The 16,318-nt window shown below is 51.0% G+C and overlaps 7 protein-coding genes across 7 annotated transcripts; all 7 read left to right on the top strand.

Moving 5' to 3' along the window:
• Positions 1-452: 452 nt before the first annotated feature.
• J4E79_007185 (uncharacterized protein) lies at positions 453-1,959 on the top strand (the record flags this gene model as incomplete). Its single annotated transcript, XM_049356052.1, has 3 exons — positions 453-599; positions 650-703; positions 748-1,959. The coding sequence occupies 3 exons, from the start codon at positions 453-455 to the stop codon at positions 1,957-1,959; spliced, it is 1,413 nt and encodes a 470-aa protein (XP_049209506.1).
• Positions 1,960-5,309: 3,350 nt separating this feature from the next.
• J4E79_007184 (uncharacterized protein) lies at positions 5,310-5,724 on the top strand (the record flags this gene model as incomplete). The annotated part of the gene is made up of 2 exons (XM_049356051.1): positions 5,310-5,517; positions 5,627-5,724. 2 exons carry the CDS (start codon positions 5,310-5,312, stop codon positions 5,722-5,724), a joined length of 306 nt encoding a protein of 101 aa, XP_049209505.1.
• Positions 5,725-6,367: 643 nt separating this feature from the next.
• Positions 6,368-7,533, top strand: J4E79_007183 (uncharacterized protein; the record flags this gene model as incomplete). Its single annotated transcript, XM_049356050.1, has 3 exons — positions 6,368-6,389; positions 6,505-6,523; positions 6,582-7,533. The coding sequence occupies 3 exons, from the start codon at positions 6,368-6,370 to the stop codon at positions 7,531-7,533; spliced, it is 993 nt and encodes a 330-aa protein (XP_049209504.1).
• Positions 7,534-8,172: 639 nt separating this feature from the next.
• J4E79_007182 (uncharacterized protein) lies at positions 8,173-9,095 on the top strand (the record flags this gene model as incomplete). Its single annotated transcript, XM_049356049.1, has 2 exons — positions 8,173-8,410; positions 8,467-9,095. 2 exons carry the CDS (start codon positions 8,173-8,175, stop codon positions 9,093-9,095), a joined length of 867 nt encoding a protein of 288 aa, XP_049209503.1.
• A 1,881-nt stretch (positions 9,096-10,976) lies between these two features.
• J4E79_007181 (uncharacterized protein) lies at positions 10,977-12,032 on the top strand (the record flags this gene model as incomplete). The annotated part of the gene is made up of 1 exon (XM_049356048.1): positions 10,977-12,032. The coding sequence occupies one exon, from the start codon at positions 10,977-10,979 to the stop codon at positions 12,030-12,032; it is 1,056 nt and encodes a 351-aa protein (XP_049209502.1).
• Positions 12,033-12,645: 613 nt separating this feature from the next.
• J4E79_007180 (uncharacterized protein) lies at positions 12,646-13,449 on the top strand (the record flags this gene model as incomplete). Its single annotated transcript, XM_049356047.1, has 1 exon — positions 12,646-13,449. One exon carries the CDS (start codon positions 12,646-12,648, stop codon positions 13,447-13,449), a length of 804 nt encoding a protein of 267 aa, XP_049209501.1.
• A 389-nt stretch (positions 13,450-13,838) lies between these two features.
• Positions 13,839-15,605, top strand: J4E79_007179 (uncharacterized protein; the record flags this gene model as incomplete). Its single annotated transcript, XM_049356046.1, has 1 exon — positions 13,839-15,605. The coding sequence occupies one exon, from the start codon at positions 13,839-13,841 to the stop codon at positions 15,603-15,605; it is 1,767 nt and encodes a 588-aa protein (XP_049209500.1).
• Between the last annotated feature and the right edge of the window lie 713 nt (positions 15,606-16,318).

Below are 16,318 nucleotides of genomic sequence, written 5' to 3'. Positions count from 1 at the left end.
CAAACATGCACTCGCACGCCATCTCTACTGTTCTTCCTCTACTGCTCTTTCTGAACGTCCATCACACCTAACACTTGGAATGCTTGGTAGTGTGGTTCAACATGCAAGGTGCCACCACTTCCGGCAACACCGGTCCGAGCGCAAGGCCAAATCCAGCCAACCTTCGTCATCGATGCGCACCTCCATGCAGCGTGATCCTTCGCGCTCGACACCTGATCCAACGCGCCATTAATCCTGCACTTCAGGTCCCCCGTGATATTCGCCGCTCGAGGTTTCCGTGCGTGAATCTCCGCTTTCTTTCCAGCGCGCGCTTTCTTTGCGGTGTTCCAGAGTTCGCCATTTACCTTCGACGTCACGGCGATCATAGAACGCCTACTCTCGCCCAAGCTTCGCAGAGACTTCAACTCACTCACCACAATTGCACGCGTGCCTCTCGCCAACAGTAAAGCATCATGGTCTGGTCTCAACTCGAGCCCACGGGGCCGCACGTTACTTACGTGACCCTAACTTTCTTTCTCATCTTATATGCGCTCTTCTCGCTTATGATTCGGAACCGCCTGCATCTCTCAGAACCACCATTAGCTACGCTTTTTGGTATCGTAAGTACGGACATCTTTAAGAATGAATCTTTTTCTAACGAGACCGACAGATCGTCGGACCACGCGCTCTCAACCTCCTCAGGCCATATGAGTGGGGCTTTTCCGTAAGTGTGCTCCTCATACAAACAAACAATACTAACCGTCGCAGGATGAAATTATCCAAGAACTGACGCGTCTCATCGTCGGGATTCAGTGCTTCGTAGTCGGTCTGGAGCTTCCCGCAGGCTACCTCCAAAAGAAATGGCGCGCCCTGCTTGTTCTTCTCGGACCTGTCATGACGTTCGGCTGGCTGATGTGCGGAATGCTCATCATGTTCCTGTTCGACACGGACTTCCAGACTGCTTTGACGATATCGGCCTGCCTCACGCCCACAGATCCTGTTCTCGCGGCTTCCGTTCTGTCAAACAGCCAGTTCAGCACCCGAGTACCCAAGCGGATCAGGGACTTGTTGAGCGCGGAGAGTGGTTGCAACGACGGCATATCCTTCCCGTTCTTGTACCTGGGGTTGAGTCTTCTTTTGAAGAACACTGCTAAGGGATTCTTCACGAAATGGTTCCTCGTTACTATCCTATACCAGTGCGTGGTAGGCGTTCTCCTCGGTATTGCCCTGGGATACATCTTCAACGGCCTGTACAGGTTCTCGCACAGCCGCGAGTGGATGGGTCGAGCCTCCTACCTGGCCTTCTACCTCCTCCTGGCCATCTTCTCTATCGGACTGGCATCGGTTCTTGGAGTCGACGACTTCCTAGTGGCCTTCTTTGCAGGACGTGGCTTCGCGCACAATCAAAAGAACCCCACAGAAGGAACCGCTCTACCTGTCATCATCGACTTGCTGATCAACTCAGCCTTCTTCATCTTCTTCGGCGCAATGATACCCTGGGCGAGCTTCAACGCGGTGGACGGAATTACCCCTCTCCGATTGGTTGCTTTACTTGCACTCATCCTACTCTTCCGCAGAATTCCGATCGTTTTCACGCTCTTCAAGACGAAGATGTTGCCATCCGTAAAGACTACAACCGAAGCCCTCTTTGTCGGACATTTCGGACCAATGGGTGTCGGCGCCCTCTTCCTCGCCATCGAAGCCCGTGCGCAGCTCGAGACTGGTACATCCCTACCCCTTCCACATCCGCCCAAAGATCTGCCCGTAGAGCGACAACGAACAGCTACTATGATCTGGCCCCTTGTTTGCTTCATTGTACTCGGAAGTACCATGATTCATGGCTTCAGCACTTTGGCTGTCAGCATCGGAGGCCATCTCGCGCGTCACGAGGGCGAGAGGGCTCCTCTGATCGGTGCTGAAACGGAAGGACTACATGGCATGATTCATAACGACAGTGAGGCCGAGGACGAACAGGAATAGTACAATGTTGTGCTCAGACGAAGACCGTTTGGCATGGAATGAACGTTGGAGCTTGGTCTGGTCTGAGCTTGGGCATCAGCACAACACCAAGAAGGACGTCAGTAAGATGACGACGACACGCTACCATTGGACTATTGCCTCTGGAGCCCAGGTCTTTTTACTCCACAGTGTCTGAACGATTACAAGGACGATATACGCCAACAATGTTGTTCTACGCACAGTGCGCGCAAGAGATGTAGATGCTTACCTGAGTATATACGATAAATCGAGTTCATTCAGTCCCAGACCAGAATCTGGGTTGACAACCATGTCGACTGAGGTTTGTACAAGTCTAGGGCAGTCTGTTGCGCTGGATCTCGCTAACAGCTCAGCATCAAATGTTGCGCCTGGGGTCAAGTATGATGGTGCCTGCCCGTCCCCGTCCCCCACACCAGATGTCAACAGCTCTCCCACCACAACACCAGACGGCCTCGCTAGCCTCACCCCTCTCTCCGCCCAGTCGCCAAACGAGATCCAAGACCTCGACCCAAATTACCCAAATTACCGCGCAGTAATCCATTACTACAGCCTCTCCCCCAGCGGCACACTAAGCCAAGAAACTCACCCCACCCTCGTGTCCCGTATCTCCGTCCTCCTCTCCCTAGAATACTTCTACACCCTCCGCAAGCACCTGACCGCTAACTTGTCTATCTTGGAAATGTATCCAGGGACGTTATTAGCTGCAGTCCATGAACCTGCAACCCGTACATCGTCTTCCTGCACGGAGTTGGAAACTGCACAATGTGCGTTCGCGATGCACCACATCGCCATCAACGAGAACCTGCGCGCTGTGAATAGCGATTGGGGGTGTCACGCGTTTGGTTTACCGGATCCGCTCAGCGCAGCGAGCGATGTTAGACGTGATAGGAATTTTTTTGCGCATAGTTTTCCGACGCCAATGGGTAGGGGGATTCAGATGGAGTGGGCGGTGAAGGAGAAGAGGGGGGTTTATGGAAGGTTGCTGGGGCTGGTAGAAGGGGGGATTAGTGGGCTGCAGGGGCAGTTGGGTGAGACGGAGGTATGGGTTTCGCCGCAGGTTATAGAGAGGGAGAGACTGGAACGGGAAACAGAAGAGCGGAGGAGGAGAGACAATATTTCGCAGGTGGAGGATTGTGTGTCCGAGCAAGAAGATGCCGTGGAGGGAATGGCGCCGCCGAGGTCGGTGTTCTCACGTGTCTTCGATAGCTTTGGTGGGAAGATGGTCCTCTCGCGCTGCTTTCGTTCTGGCGTCGTGCGTAGAGCTGGATGGAGGCTGCTGGGTTGGTTAGGCGATGTCCTAGCAGAAGCTGACACTGCTGCTCAGATTAGGGTGCATGAAGAGGTGACTGGGGAGTGCGGAGAAGGAGATGACTGGGGGAGTCAGGGGGACAAGATTGGAGATGAGGACTGCTATGGGAGTCAGGAGTACAACGATGAAGGTGAGGAGGGCTATGGGAGTCATGATCTGGACGCGTCTCTGTCACAGCCAGATAGTGGCTGGGGTGACCCGCAATGGTAGGAGCGAGGTGGCTCGAGAGTGCGGGGAAGGGAACGACTGGAGGAGTCAGGAGTACAAGATTGGAGATGACGAGTGCGATCGAAGTCAAGATATTGATGCGCTTCTGTCACAGCCAGGTAGTGGTTGCAGCGGCCCGCAATCGTAGGATGGAGGTGGTTCGAGCGCGTCCTCCAACTCTCCGCCAACACTAAGCTCAGGTCCCTGTAAGTGCACGTATACCACAACACGCGACTGATCGGTAGTATAAAAACGGCACGCTTAATCTGCCATGTCTACTATGGTATCCTTACACTCAGAAAACCCATTCTTTCCCAGTCTGCATCATGACTGGTACTCCTCGCTTTTGGCATAGCCATGTTACCCAGCATTATCCTACGAGATTCAGTAACAGTCACTCTCTCACACACTCCGTAGATCGAGTCACTCGCTTCTAGAGATATCTGACTCAGGCGCAGTATAAAAGCTGCTCTCAAAATGGGTGTATGCTACTTCACTCTACAACACATTCGAAGACAAGAAAAGAGCGACTTACTACCAAAAATCATTCTCCCTGATCTTACTCAATTCCAACGTCTCGATCCCACCCGAAATGGTCGTCCTCACATCCGTCCAAGTCGTCGACATACTCGGCGTCCTGCAGACCAACATCAATACCACAATTACCCTAGCCGACATCTTTATCGCTATCAACCGTACTGCTACGCCAGCTAAACAGAACGATCACTTAGCGCATTTCACCCAGCAACCAAATGGCAGTTACATACTCAGTCCCCGGTCGGGCTTTCGCACTATGGTCGGTGCGTATAACCATGAGCTGAGGAATAACTTCAGTTCTGCACTCACGATGCATGTGCAACAAAGCGCGGCCAACAAAAGCTGACTATGATCGATTCTGTAGGCAATTACAGAGATAATTGGCCTGATTTCTGGACCGGGATTAATCAGAATCCGATTCCAAGTGTCTTGAGCAACAGATACGTTGTAGATGCGACGCCTGAAAATCCGAATCCTGTCTAAACGAACCGTGCGGTCGAAGGTCTGGAGGTTGTTTTTGGGAGAAAATAGCTTGATGGGACATGTGCTGTTACGGGGTTCGGAGAAGTTGAATATGACGGTGGGATAATCTGTTTCCTTTCTCATGGTGGCTTGATAATTGGTTTATACTAAAATGGTGGAGTCTACTCTCATTCAATACCAAACACGGCTCGCACAAACGATGGTTCCGCGCACGATAAGTGATTCTTGCTCACCTCGGTATTGCACTCATTGAACTTTGACAGACTATATAGGTTGCGTTTCTCGTAGACATGTTTAATCATTATCTAATGTTCATTCAAATCTCTCCAGGAAAGACCTTGTTCAGGCGCTCTCATTGTAATGAGATATTGTTGACGAATATGTAGTCTTCCGAGTGTATCCATTCATGAATCTACGCTCAGATAGTTGCACGAGCACCTGCACAATGACACGCAATTTGGGAACTTGGAGAAAGTACACACCTTTTCGATCACGCGCTATTGTTCTACTATCATCAAGACATAGCTACCTATTTGTTCCTTGCGTATTGCAGCACTATTCAGAATACTCCTTCCACAAGACTTGGCCACGTGCAGTCACTCTCTCACTCACCTCGAACTCCCCCATATTCATTCTTAAGATTTCTCACTCCCTCCCAGTATATAAACAAGCCATCAGGTACCATGTATCCCTCTTCCATAAGCACCACACTTTTGAGAACGAGAAATATAGCTTAAAATTATCAATCCTCTTCTCACCCTTTACGACAAACCCAAGCATACAAATCCCAACAACAATGCCAAACATCGCTTCAGATCTGATCCCCACCAAGGCCGGCCACCTCCCCGGGATCCTCACCTTCCTCAAGTCCGGTAACCAAGTTACCTTGACCGACATCAGGACCATGTTCGACCAAGTCCACCCTGGTAGCGCCGCGGACCACTTTGAGCCCTTCGAAGGCGGTTACAAGCTCACACCTCGTTCGGGCTTCGTCAATCTCATCGGTAAGTATCAGTCTGAATTGGACAGCCGATATTGGTTCCGCATGAATTACGCGATACTCGAGGTACTTGTCCGAAAGAGACTGACCGTGAGCTTTATCATCACCAACAGGCCACCTCAGGGACGAATGGCCAGAGTTCTGGATCCAGATGCGCGAGCAGCCCATCCCGGAGAACTTGAGCAACATGCAAGGACCGCCTGTTCAGTAGACGTCTATCTACCCAAGTGGATATATGCTACGGTCGAAAACGGATTGCGACGAGGGAAGGGGAGCGAGGCGGTTACTTTGACGGGACGTCGCGATGTTCAACACGGCTGGAGCTACTGGTTCCTGTCCGGCGAGGGTATGATACATGCATTCAAAGGTTATTGAGATAGTACAGTCTGCACTCCCAAAGTAGACGTTAAGTAAGAAATAAAACGTTTGCACTAGTAGCCTCCTCGCTACGTGATAAGTGAATGTAAGTCTAATACTTCTCTGATGTATGTAACAGGAGGATGACAAGAATGATGCGAGTGTCTTGTTGATCTTACAATCTTGCAAAGATGTTGATAGGTGGCTTATTTTCTCCAGGGTGGTACGCCCGATGACCTAATGTATGCTAACCCCACCTCGCACATAACTGCGCGCGCTTCCCCCCCACCACATCATCGAAGTGCATCTGGACAAGTAGGGCTTCCAGTCATATTAGTGTTGTATCCAGTGTCCATGTTCTCATTGGCCAAGGTCGATCGGGTTGGTACAATCTCCTTGGCATCGACTCAGCCACCATGAGTTTGGGATCATGTGTTACGAGGCTGTGCTGCTGCCTTGGGGTTGATAGGTAGTGTTGATTTTGACCACATCATCACATGGAAATTCTGTTCTCAGAGCGTAAGCGCTAGTCAGAACAAGTCTTCGATAGTGGCTTTTGATAGAATCCGTTTCCTCTTCACTTCTTTCCTCTCTTTACCGCGCTTAGACGTACGAGCTTCTCGCCCTCTTTTAGTTTCCGACTCGTCTTCTGTGTAAGTTTTTGTAGTGTAGCTTTTCCCCCAAAAGCTACTTACATCCTAACAGCATCAGACCAATCCGTCCAGTGATTGCCATGATACCACCGACTGGTCTCGTCGCTGAAAGCGAGATGAAGAGGATACGGGAATGCGCAACAGAAAACGAAACCCTGGCTCGCTGCTGGGACAAACCGCATGTCGCTCTGGTATCAATGGAGTGGGCTCCGTCTGGTTTGGCCTATTCCTGGAACGGCTGGATATCCTGTAACGAGGCGAGGGGCTACTGGAAGCAAGTAGAAGCGATGCGAGTCTTGTCTGTGGAAATCACAACCCCAGCATCCCCGGCAGTATCAACTACTGAGGATCAAAGCGATGAAAGACAGAACAAAGCGCACGAGTACCGATTCTGGGTGCCATCCAAATGGAACGGGAGACCAAACGTTCCCCAATCCAGCTTTGTATCGACCAATGAGGCCGTCGCGGGTCTCGAAAAGATGTTCCGTGACTTGTCATCAACGTATCCAACAATCTGCGTCTGTTTCCATCGACCGATTTTGACACGGCAGGGTCTAGCCGACATCGGATTCAAGCTACCAAAAGGCACCATTCTTGTCGACATGATCAAGGTACTAGAGTACCAGTCTAGATTTCGAGACATGCCTCCAAAGGTCAAACGCTACATCAATAGTTGCCTGGATGTTGACATACGCGACGGGGTTCGTTTTGGAGAGAGATTCGACGCAAGCGACAGTGGCGCACTTGCGTCCGACTTCAATAAACACGCGCCAAAATATGGCCAAACCGACGAGTGGCGTGAGATCATCCGTAAGAAAGAAGACCTTCCGGCTGGTACTTTGCTGGGGATTCTTGGGCCCGAGGCAGAAGCCCACCTGCGGCAGATCAAAAAGATAGAGAAGATATACACACTAGAGAGGGATGGGCGCTGGGCAATCGACGAGGCAAAGCAAGCAAAGGAGGATTGCCAGAAGCAGCTTGCTATGCTACGCCAACAGACAATTGAGTAGCTCTGAGATCCAGAGCGTCACGAGGAGGGGCCATCACGTAAGTTCTGATGCGAGAACGTTGCTGGACTCGAATAGGTGTGAGATGGAGATGTGACACTTCCAAGGTTTTTCTCGCCTCAGGTGGGGCCGAAGTCGTTGATTGGCCGGCTTTACGCGCAGTCAGGGGACGCCAACATCTTGAGAACAATTGCCCGGTGCTACCTTTACATCACTTTGTGATATCAGCAAGTCGCTGATTAGCCAGCTATACGCTTCCACCATTCAATTCATCTCACTACAAATGATCTGCGTTCGACGCGTGACACAGCCTGATGCTAAGCCGACAGCGAAGTTCCGTGTCGGCCTGATTATTTGCTAGCGAAATCTAAGTATTGATCCTTTCGCCCAGCAATCATATACGCGCTCGCGCAATGACTGTAGTGGAGGCTTTTCATACCTAGGTATGGTGGGCCTCATGAGTGTCGCGCATAGGGCGGGAGGCCCGCCCGAGGAACATCAAGGTACCATCCCCTCTTGTACGTACATAGATAAAGCCGTGTGTATAAAACTCGACACGTTGCACACCTACATTACTGTATTCCATCAACCTATATACTTCTTTCAAGCGCAACATAGCACTCCTCGACTACTCGAATCAAGATGAGAATCGCAGATGGTCTAGTACTGCTCCTGGCATTACCCGCTGTCGTAGCCATGAAGACAGCCATCGTCTACCGTGGATCCAGCGCTTGCGACAATTGCTCCGAGAGTGTCGGCAGACTCCTCATGAATTCCCCTTACCACTTCAACGTTACGTATGCTGGACCGGACGAAGAAGTGGACCTCAGCCCCTCTCTTCTCTCTAAAGCCGATCTCTACGCATATCCTGGTGGACCAGGTCAGTATTTCCTAGTCCAATGATGAGAACGTAGCGCGTCTTGACTTTGAAGTAAGCACAAGAGACTAAGAATGATTTCACAGATCTCGACGAAGCTTGGGATGAGCTCAAAACGCATGCGAAGACGATAAGAGAATTTGTCAACGGCGGCGGTCGTTACATGGGCTTCTGCCTGGGGGCCTACCTTGCTGGGAAGTCGGCACTCGATCTTCTGCCCAGCGGTATCGACGTCGGATCCGAAATACTGCAAGACAAAGCACAGATTGACGACGACCGAGATACCACGATTCAAGTCGATTGGAAGTTCAATGCTAGCACTGGCGGCCCGAAATTGGAGAAGGCAAGATGGGCGTACTTCCAAGAAGGCGCAACGATGCTAGGCTTCAACGACTCTGACCGTGGAATTGTTGCTAGATACTCTGCCAATCAGAATGTCGCTGCCTCAGTCACGCCATACGGTAAAGGCTTTGTTGGTCTTGTTGGGCCCCATCCGGAGGCCTATGAGTTGTGGTGTGAGTTGTCCTTCCGGTTTAAAACCGCAACCTTGCTAACAGTTTCTCAAGATGAAGACGCCGAGATTGAAAACCCTGAGGGAATTCTAACGGATATCGGATACGACTTTGTGAAATCTACTATTGACGGCATCCCAGCTAGCAGCAACATACCAGGTAATAGTTGTTCTTAAAAGGCCACTCGTTAGCAAGCCTCGAAGCTCACGCTAAAAGCAGTGTCAGTGATACAAATGAGCGGCGCCAGCGCTCTCAAAGCGCCTACCGTTGTGGTACTTGCACTGTTTGTACCATTCCTCGTTCTATCACGTCTACTCATTGGATTATGAGAACATCGATTATGGCATGTCAATTTATGTCTCGTAGCTTAGTTTCCCAAGTGCATGCATTGACAAAGCTCACATCCACGTCATTGCTTGGAAGGGTGAGCTCGTCGGGATGTACGTTTGCTGTGCTAGCCTACAAACCAACCCAAAACAGTCCAGGGTCTTCAACTTGTCACGGTAGTTCGTCGTCCAGGCACTTCAAGGAGCGCATTTACTCCCACACAAAACTGGCCAACACTCAGAACAATCAGGGTCCGGCTCCGGCTCATCCTTGTGGTTCTCGCAATCCGCGCTCTTGTACTCGACGACACGCTCGTATATCATATGTTCGGGCCCTTGGTTCTCTGCACAATCGCATCCATCTTCGTTCGAAGTGCCACCGCAGTCTTGTTCATAATGATCAAGAGCTTTCTGGTCGTCAATTAATGCGACGACGTATATGCGCTCTCTCGTATCCGCATTGAACTCTTGATACAGCACCATGTTTACGAACGGCTTGTTGATGATGGAGAATGAGTCGCTGCCATCGTGGGTGGATTGGAGGCTTTCAAAGGCGGCGCGACCAATCTGGATCTCGGGGTGTGCTGATAGAAAAGCATCTAACTTTGAGGGTGAGCTCTCCTGGCTTGGAGCGACAGCGATCGTGGGTTTCGATCGTTGGGTATCGGTCATGTTTTGAGATGAAGATATGGCGATAGTTGTATTCTTGATCAGGGCGGTATCGTGAGAGGAGGTTAAATGGAACGAGCAAAACACCTAGACGGTAAGAGTCACCTATTCATCGCTGAACGCCTCGCCTTCTCTTTCGGAAGCTCGGTTAGCTCTGCGACCTGGAGCCTAACGCGCATGCTCTTGCTTCGCCCTGCGGATGTACCTAGTCACATAATTCGGACTCGGCCAGATTGTACACCGTTTCGATACTTTCAGGGTTCTACGGCCAAAGAAAGGTAGCTCGGCTTCGTGCGGACGTTGGTGGGCTTGGCGAGGCTAGCGCTAGTCCCGTTATAGCAGTTGGTGGGTCTGCGCGTATAGGAGGCCAATCTTATCCTGAGCGGAGCTGCCCCACTTGCAGAGACCAAAGTTCCCGGCTCACCGCGTACGGGCTGGCAGATATCCCATCGAAGATTCCCGTATCAACAGTGCAGAACATACGCGTTTGACTCAGACTGGAGCCCGGTCCTGCCAATCTCTGGCCATTAAAGTAGGATGGATGCACACTTTCCCCTGCATGTACGCGATGCAAAACACAAAGCCACCATCAGGCGCACGGAGGGTTAGAGCTTTCTCCCACAAGACGCGTACAGGCTGTATTACCTGGTAGGTTAGCAGTGTGGCTTGTCGCACCCCATAACACCTGGTTTACCTAATTCGCCCAGCAAGCAAAGACGGAAGAAATGCGACGAGACTGAACCCACATGTCAAAGATGCACTTCAGCCGGCTTCGTCTGCGATGGTTACGCATCTGCGCCTCTAAAAAACTGGCAGACCCCGAACGCGCCAGTGCTGGCACCAAAGCCTATCCGAACCGTTTGCTCTTCAAAGGGATCTTCGATCTTCGATCTTCCCAGAACGTTGTTGGTACCAGGCCATCCCCTGGAAACTTACTACTACACTCACTTCTTCACCAACACGATTCACGACTTGGAGATATCTAAATCTTTGAACAAGAACTTCTGGCAAAAGGCCTTTCAGGGCCCTAGCCAAAACGTCTCGTGTGTACGACATGCAGTCATGGCTCTTGGCGCCGTCCATTGGCAATTCATAACATGCGGCCAGGACAAGCCATCAAGTCTTGAAGGTTTTACCCTGTCGCACTACAACGATGCCATATCTGGTCTGATACACGGAAGAGGCACCGCGAACGATGCCCAAACCGATCTAGTCACTATCCTGACATGTTGCGTCTTGTTTGCCATTCTCGAGAGCCTACGCGGCAACTTCAGCGAAGCGATTCGGCACATCAAGTCTGGAACAGAACTCATTGCGAACCACAAACCCAGCACATACCTACCTAACCATGATATTGAGGAACTGGCAGCTATATTCCACGCCATTGGCAGCCAAGTCGGCCTCTTCTCCCCAAACCGTATATTCGCAAACATCACGCCATTCATGGCGCCGAAAAAGAAGTATAACAAACCTGCTGGAAAGCTTCGGGATCTCGTCGAGGCGGAAGATGTGATGAACACGTTCGATGATGTCGTCACGCACATCTCATGGGACTTGGAGCAGGATCGGGACCATAACAATTTCGAGTGCGAAAAGCAATGGGCAATATTACGACAACGATTGCGAGTATGGGATATACAGTTCCGGGCCATGGTGAAGGACCTAGTAGGCACAGCCGAATACGCAAGAAACCTAGAAAGAATTGTCAATCTGAAAATTCAGTACAAACTCTGGGAGTTGCTACTAGCGGATGAAAGCCCTGCAGTCGATTGCGACAACCAGCCCACTAGTCAACTCGACGCTGTAGAATGCAGTCACCTACTCAACGACCTCGATCGCTTGTGGAGTAAGTCGAAACAACCACTCTACGGACTCAAAACGGATCTCACCACAGCGTTGTTCCAGCTATATGTTTTCTGCACTGATGTGGCAGTGCGGCAGAGGATTATTAGTATTCTGCGGTCGCGGAGGAGAAGAGAGATACTTTGGGATAGTCTGGAGCTGGCGAACTTTCTGGAGAGGGACATGGTTCGAAGGGCAGCTGGGTGCCAGACGGAAATTTGGCCGGATATAGGTCCTTCGCCGGATGAGAGTGCGCTGATAGTGTTCAGGACTTAGATACTGTATTGACACGGGTATAGGCTTTGCGGGACAGGCGATGATTGGTGCCTCGTACTTCTCGCCAACCTGTACTCTCTCCGTATCGTGCATGCTCGTTTCAATCTGGGAGGACATGCGACGACGCATCCACTGCCACGACAAGTCAGCATTGGGTACAATGAAGATCCCGTCGAGGCTAAATGCAACACAAGTTCTGGAGTTATCATACGCATTGTGATCTACCTACAAACACCCCAAATCAAGAAGAGTAGGCGCCTTCGACTCGAACTGGAGCCTGGCCTTGCGGCGTGCCAGTTGTTGGAGATCTACTTCGGTGTGCGACATGATTGTGTTAGCCTATGAGTGCATTGCTGAAGAGCCTAACGTTTCCAGATTGGCAGTGCCGATCTCAAGCTAAGTCGAGCCGCTAAATACAGGGCCCTCAACAATATTGCTGCCTGCGCGAGCGTAACTGTAGCCAATCGCTGGTCTCCTGCATTGCAGAAATCAAAGTCTTTAGCAACGCGAGGACCACTATGCAGTATGCATCACAAATAAACAGTCAGGAAGTACCAATCCTTCGAAATGCTCACATTCAGCCCCTTCTACTACAACCAAACTCACCATTATCATGGTTTTCATTTCGCCCCCCTTCGACGTCACATGCCTCATAGCATATCTCCTGGCTCCATTAAACGACAACGAGCTCGCAAAAGTCAAGACAGAATTTGAACTCGGCGCCTGCTCTCGATTCCAGCCACTGCTTGAGCTCAAGATCACAAGGCCTCCCGCTGATTACATCGGCAAATCCCATCAATACATGCGCGCCAAAGAAAACGAAGCAGGCCGAGAATCCCCCTTCGTCGTCATTGATGAAGATGCAGTGAAGAGGAGTGCAATCTGGTACGTGGATGCCTTTGCCGATGACGAAATGGTGGAAGAGGGACAAGCAGAAAGCACACAAGTGGTCGTGAAGATCCTTGTGAAGACGGAATGTCTGGCTCTGACGTACATCAACTACGAGATTGCCAATATCGATATCGACGAGGATCTGGACAATGCTGAAGTGGAGCGACCGCTGAAGAATGATTTCTTTCAGCCCTTGGTATCGGATTGCGGTGGAATGGATATGAAAGAGCAACAGCGTGATCAGGACGTAGAAGTTACGGCTGAACCAGGAGAATTCGAGGAGACTAGGGAGAAAGCTCTGCTTGAGAAGTTTTCTCCCCAGCCAGATCAACTTGGGAAGCTCAAGGATGAGATTGCGCAGGCTGCTGGTCTGCTCGCAGCGTGGACCTTTGTTGATGAGGCGCGGCCGGTGGATATGCCTGATGGCTCACAGAAGACGTTTCCAGCAGGAAGTGTTGTACTTCAGCAGAAGTACGATCCAGATTTCCCGTGGCCGGAGTACAAGTGGCCAGAGGGCTCATTGTAGCAGTATATGGCGACGACTTATGACATGGGATGTCTCTGATCAAACGACTAGCTGGTGATTAGCTGTGAACCAAAAACACCAAACCAGACCATGATTAGAAAATGGCGTCTTCAGAAGTGGGCTCTAACTACGAAACACCACCCACGCACAACAACCTCCCCGCCGTCCGATAACTGAACGTTCGTCGGATAATTTTCCGAAACACACAACAAACAAACAGCGACATAGATACGATTATCTCGTCGATCCGATAAATACTGACAAAGCCATGTACATGCCTAGGTACCTTCCTGATTGAGACTAGTCGCAAACGCACCACCACTTATCCCCGCGCAACATCCGATAACCAAGACACACCAAGACTCTAACCATCAACCAAGCATCACACTATGGCGGGCAAGAATTGGGGAAAGCAGACGCCTGTTCCGACTCCGTCGAAGCAGTATAGTCGCTCTTACTACCGTCAATTCGTTGGAAGCGCGTTGTTTTGTTTAGCGGGTTTGGCTTTCTTACGTCATATCACCGTCCCTGTATCATCGCCATGGCAGCTTCCATCTCGTTCAGGCGATGTCGGTTCGAAAGCGCAATGTCCGCAGGTCGAGCCCCTGTTCCCAGCAAGAAAGACGAAAGAGTTGGATGAGATGGAAAGCTACCTAACGTCCGATGCTTTCCGAGACGTTGCCATCGAGCGCTTATCAGGCGCCGTCCAGATCCCCACGCAAAGCTACGACGACATGGGCGAGATTGGATCCGACCCGCGCTGGGACATTATGTACTCTTTTGCCGACTACCTTGAAAAGACTTTCCCGTTGACGCATGCGGCATTGCAGTTGGACAAGGTCAACACGCACGGCTTGCTGTATACGTGGGCTGGCACGGATGCGAGCTTGAAGCCTAATCTGCTCATGGCGCATCAGGACGTTGTGCCTGTTCCGGACTCTACGGTTAAGCAGTGGACGTATCCCCCGTTTTCTGGTCATTACGATGGGAAGTTTGTTTGGGGCAGGGGTGCAAGTGATTGTAAGAACCAGTTGTTGGCTATTTTGAATAGCGTTGAGGCGTTGATTTCTGCTGGGTTTACTCCTCAGCGAACGTTGATTCTATCATTTGGTTTCGACGAAGAGATCTCTGGTCGCGAAGGTGCAGGCCATCTCTCAGAGTACCTGTTGAAGAAGCTCGGCCACAACTCCATCGCTGCCATCATCGACGAAGGCGCCGTAAACGTCGAAAGCTGGGGTGCAAACTTTGCAATCCCCGGTGTCGCCGAGAAAGGCTACATCGACGTCGACATCGTCGTGCGCATGCCCGGCGGCCACAGCAGTATTCCACCCGCACACAACGGCATCGGCGTAGCGAGCGAGCTCATCACCCTAATCGAAGCAAACGCCTACGAGCCCCACCTCGCAGACGAGAACCCGTACCTAGGCCTCCTCCAGTGCGGCGCCTCCCACGCCCCAGACTTCCCGCACCACCTCGGCAAACTCCTAGACAAGCGCTCCAAACGCAGTCAAACGTGCTCTAAGAAGTCCACAAAAGACGCCCTCGCCCTTGAAGCCGCAAAAGCAGGCCCAGGCATAAAATACCTCTTCACAACCTCCGTAGCCGTCGACATAATCCACGGCGGCGTAAAAACAAACGCCCTGCCCGAGCGAACTCAGATCACAGTAAACCACCGCATAAACGTCGGATCCAGCTCCTCAGCCGTGAAAACGCACATCACATCCCTCGCCGCCCAAGTAGCGCAAAAGCACAACCTCACCCTCCACGCCTTCAACGGCACCGAGACACCCTCGAGCATAACCCTCTCCCACGGCCCCACCATGCTAGAACCCGCGCCCGTCACACCCACATCCTTGGAATCAACCTCACACTCCAACAAAACCGCAACGCCCTACCAGATCCTGTCCGGCACAACCCGTGCCCTTTATGGTAAAGATCTGCTTGTGAGTCCTGGTATCATGACTGGAAATACGGATACACGCTACTATTGGGATTTGAGCGAGAATATCTTTAGGTATGGACCTGGTTGGGATAGGGAGCAGGTTGGTTTGGGCAATATTCATACGGTGGATGAGAGGGTGGGGGTGCAGGCGCATTTGGATACGGTGATGTGGATGTGGGGGTGGATTAGGAATATGGATGAGGCGGTTTTGTGAGATATTCGGTGGTCGTTCTGGAGAAATGGGAGATGGGAGATAGATGGGGATGGTTGGAAGGGGGTTGGAATGGCTTGTACTGAGATGGCAGTAAGGAACAGTAGTGGCAAGAGCACGAAGTCAACAGTTTGATACCCTCACGCCTTTGAGACAGAGAGCATCGGAGGATGTGTTTGATTGAAAAGATTCATTCTTTCATCAAAAGCTCTATACATTATGGTATAGATGTGGAATAAGGATGTACCACTCTCGACAGATACCTTCCGAAAGCGGTCCAAGTATCTTCCGAGAGTGGTACAGCCTCAATCACACCTATACCATAATGAACACCGCTTCGATGAACATGATGATAATTTTGCCTCTCTCTCTCTCTCTCTCTCTCTCTCCTCTTCCAACAGCAGCTATGCTACGTTCTCGTCTTCTGCCATGAAATGCTCAACTGGACCCAACGCCAAAAGTGTATGTACACGCGACAAAGCGCTCATAAGACGCATCTAGCAAAGTAAAGAGATAAAGCCATGATATCATATCAAATCCCGTCTGCAGGCACACATTATGCCTGTAACCATCCAATCAAAAAAAGAAAGAGGAAAGCACAGCCGCTGACGTCGATGGAGGGTACCCGCTCGACCGCTCGATTGTAACGTAAAGAGAAAGAAACATCGAAGTGGAAATCCGCTAGTCAGTCTGTCAAAAGAGTAAGAAAGGTATGT

The sequence above is a fragment of the Alternaria viburni genome (assembly GCF_023758015.1).
Source record: "Alternaria viburni strain BMP 2772 chromosome Unknown scaffold_15, whole genome shotgun sequence".
NCBI lineage: Eukaryota > Fungi > Ascomycota > Dothideomycetes > Pleosporales > Pleosporaceae > Alternaria > Alternaria viburni.
Note: the sequence above shows the minus strand (reverse complement) of the source record. Positions and strands in the feature narration are given on the sequence as shown.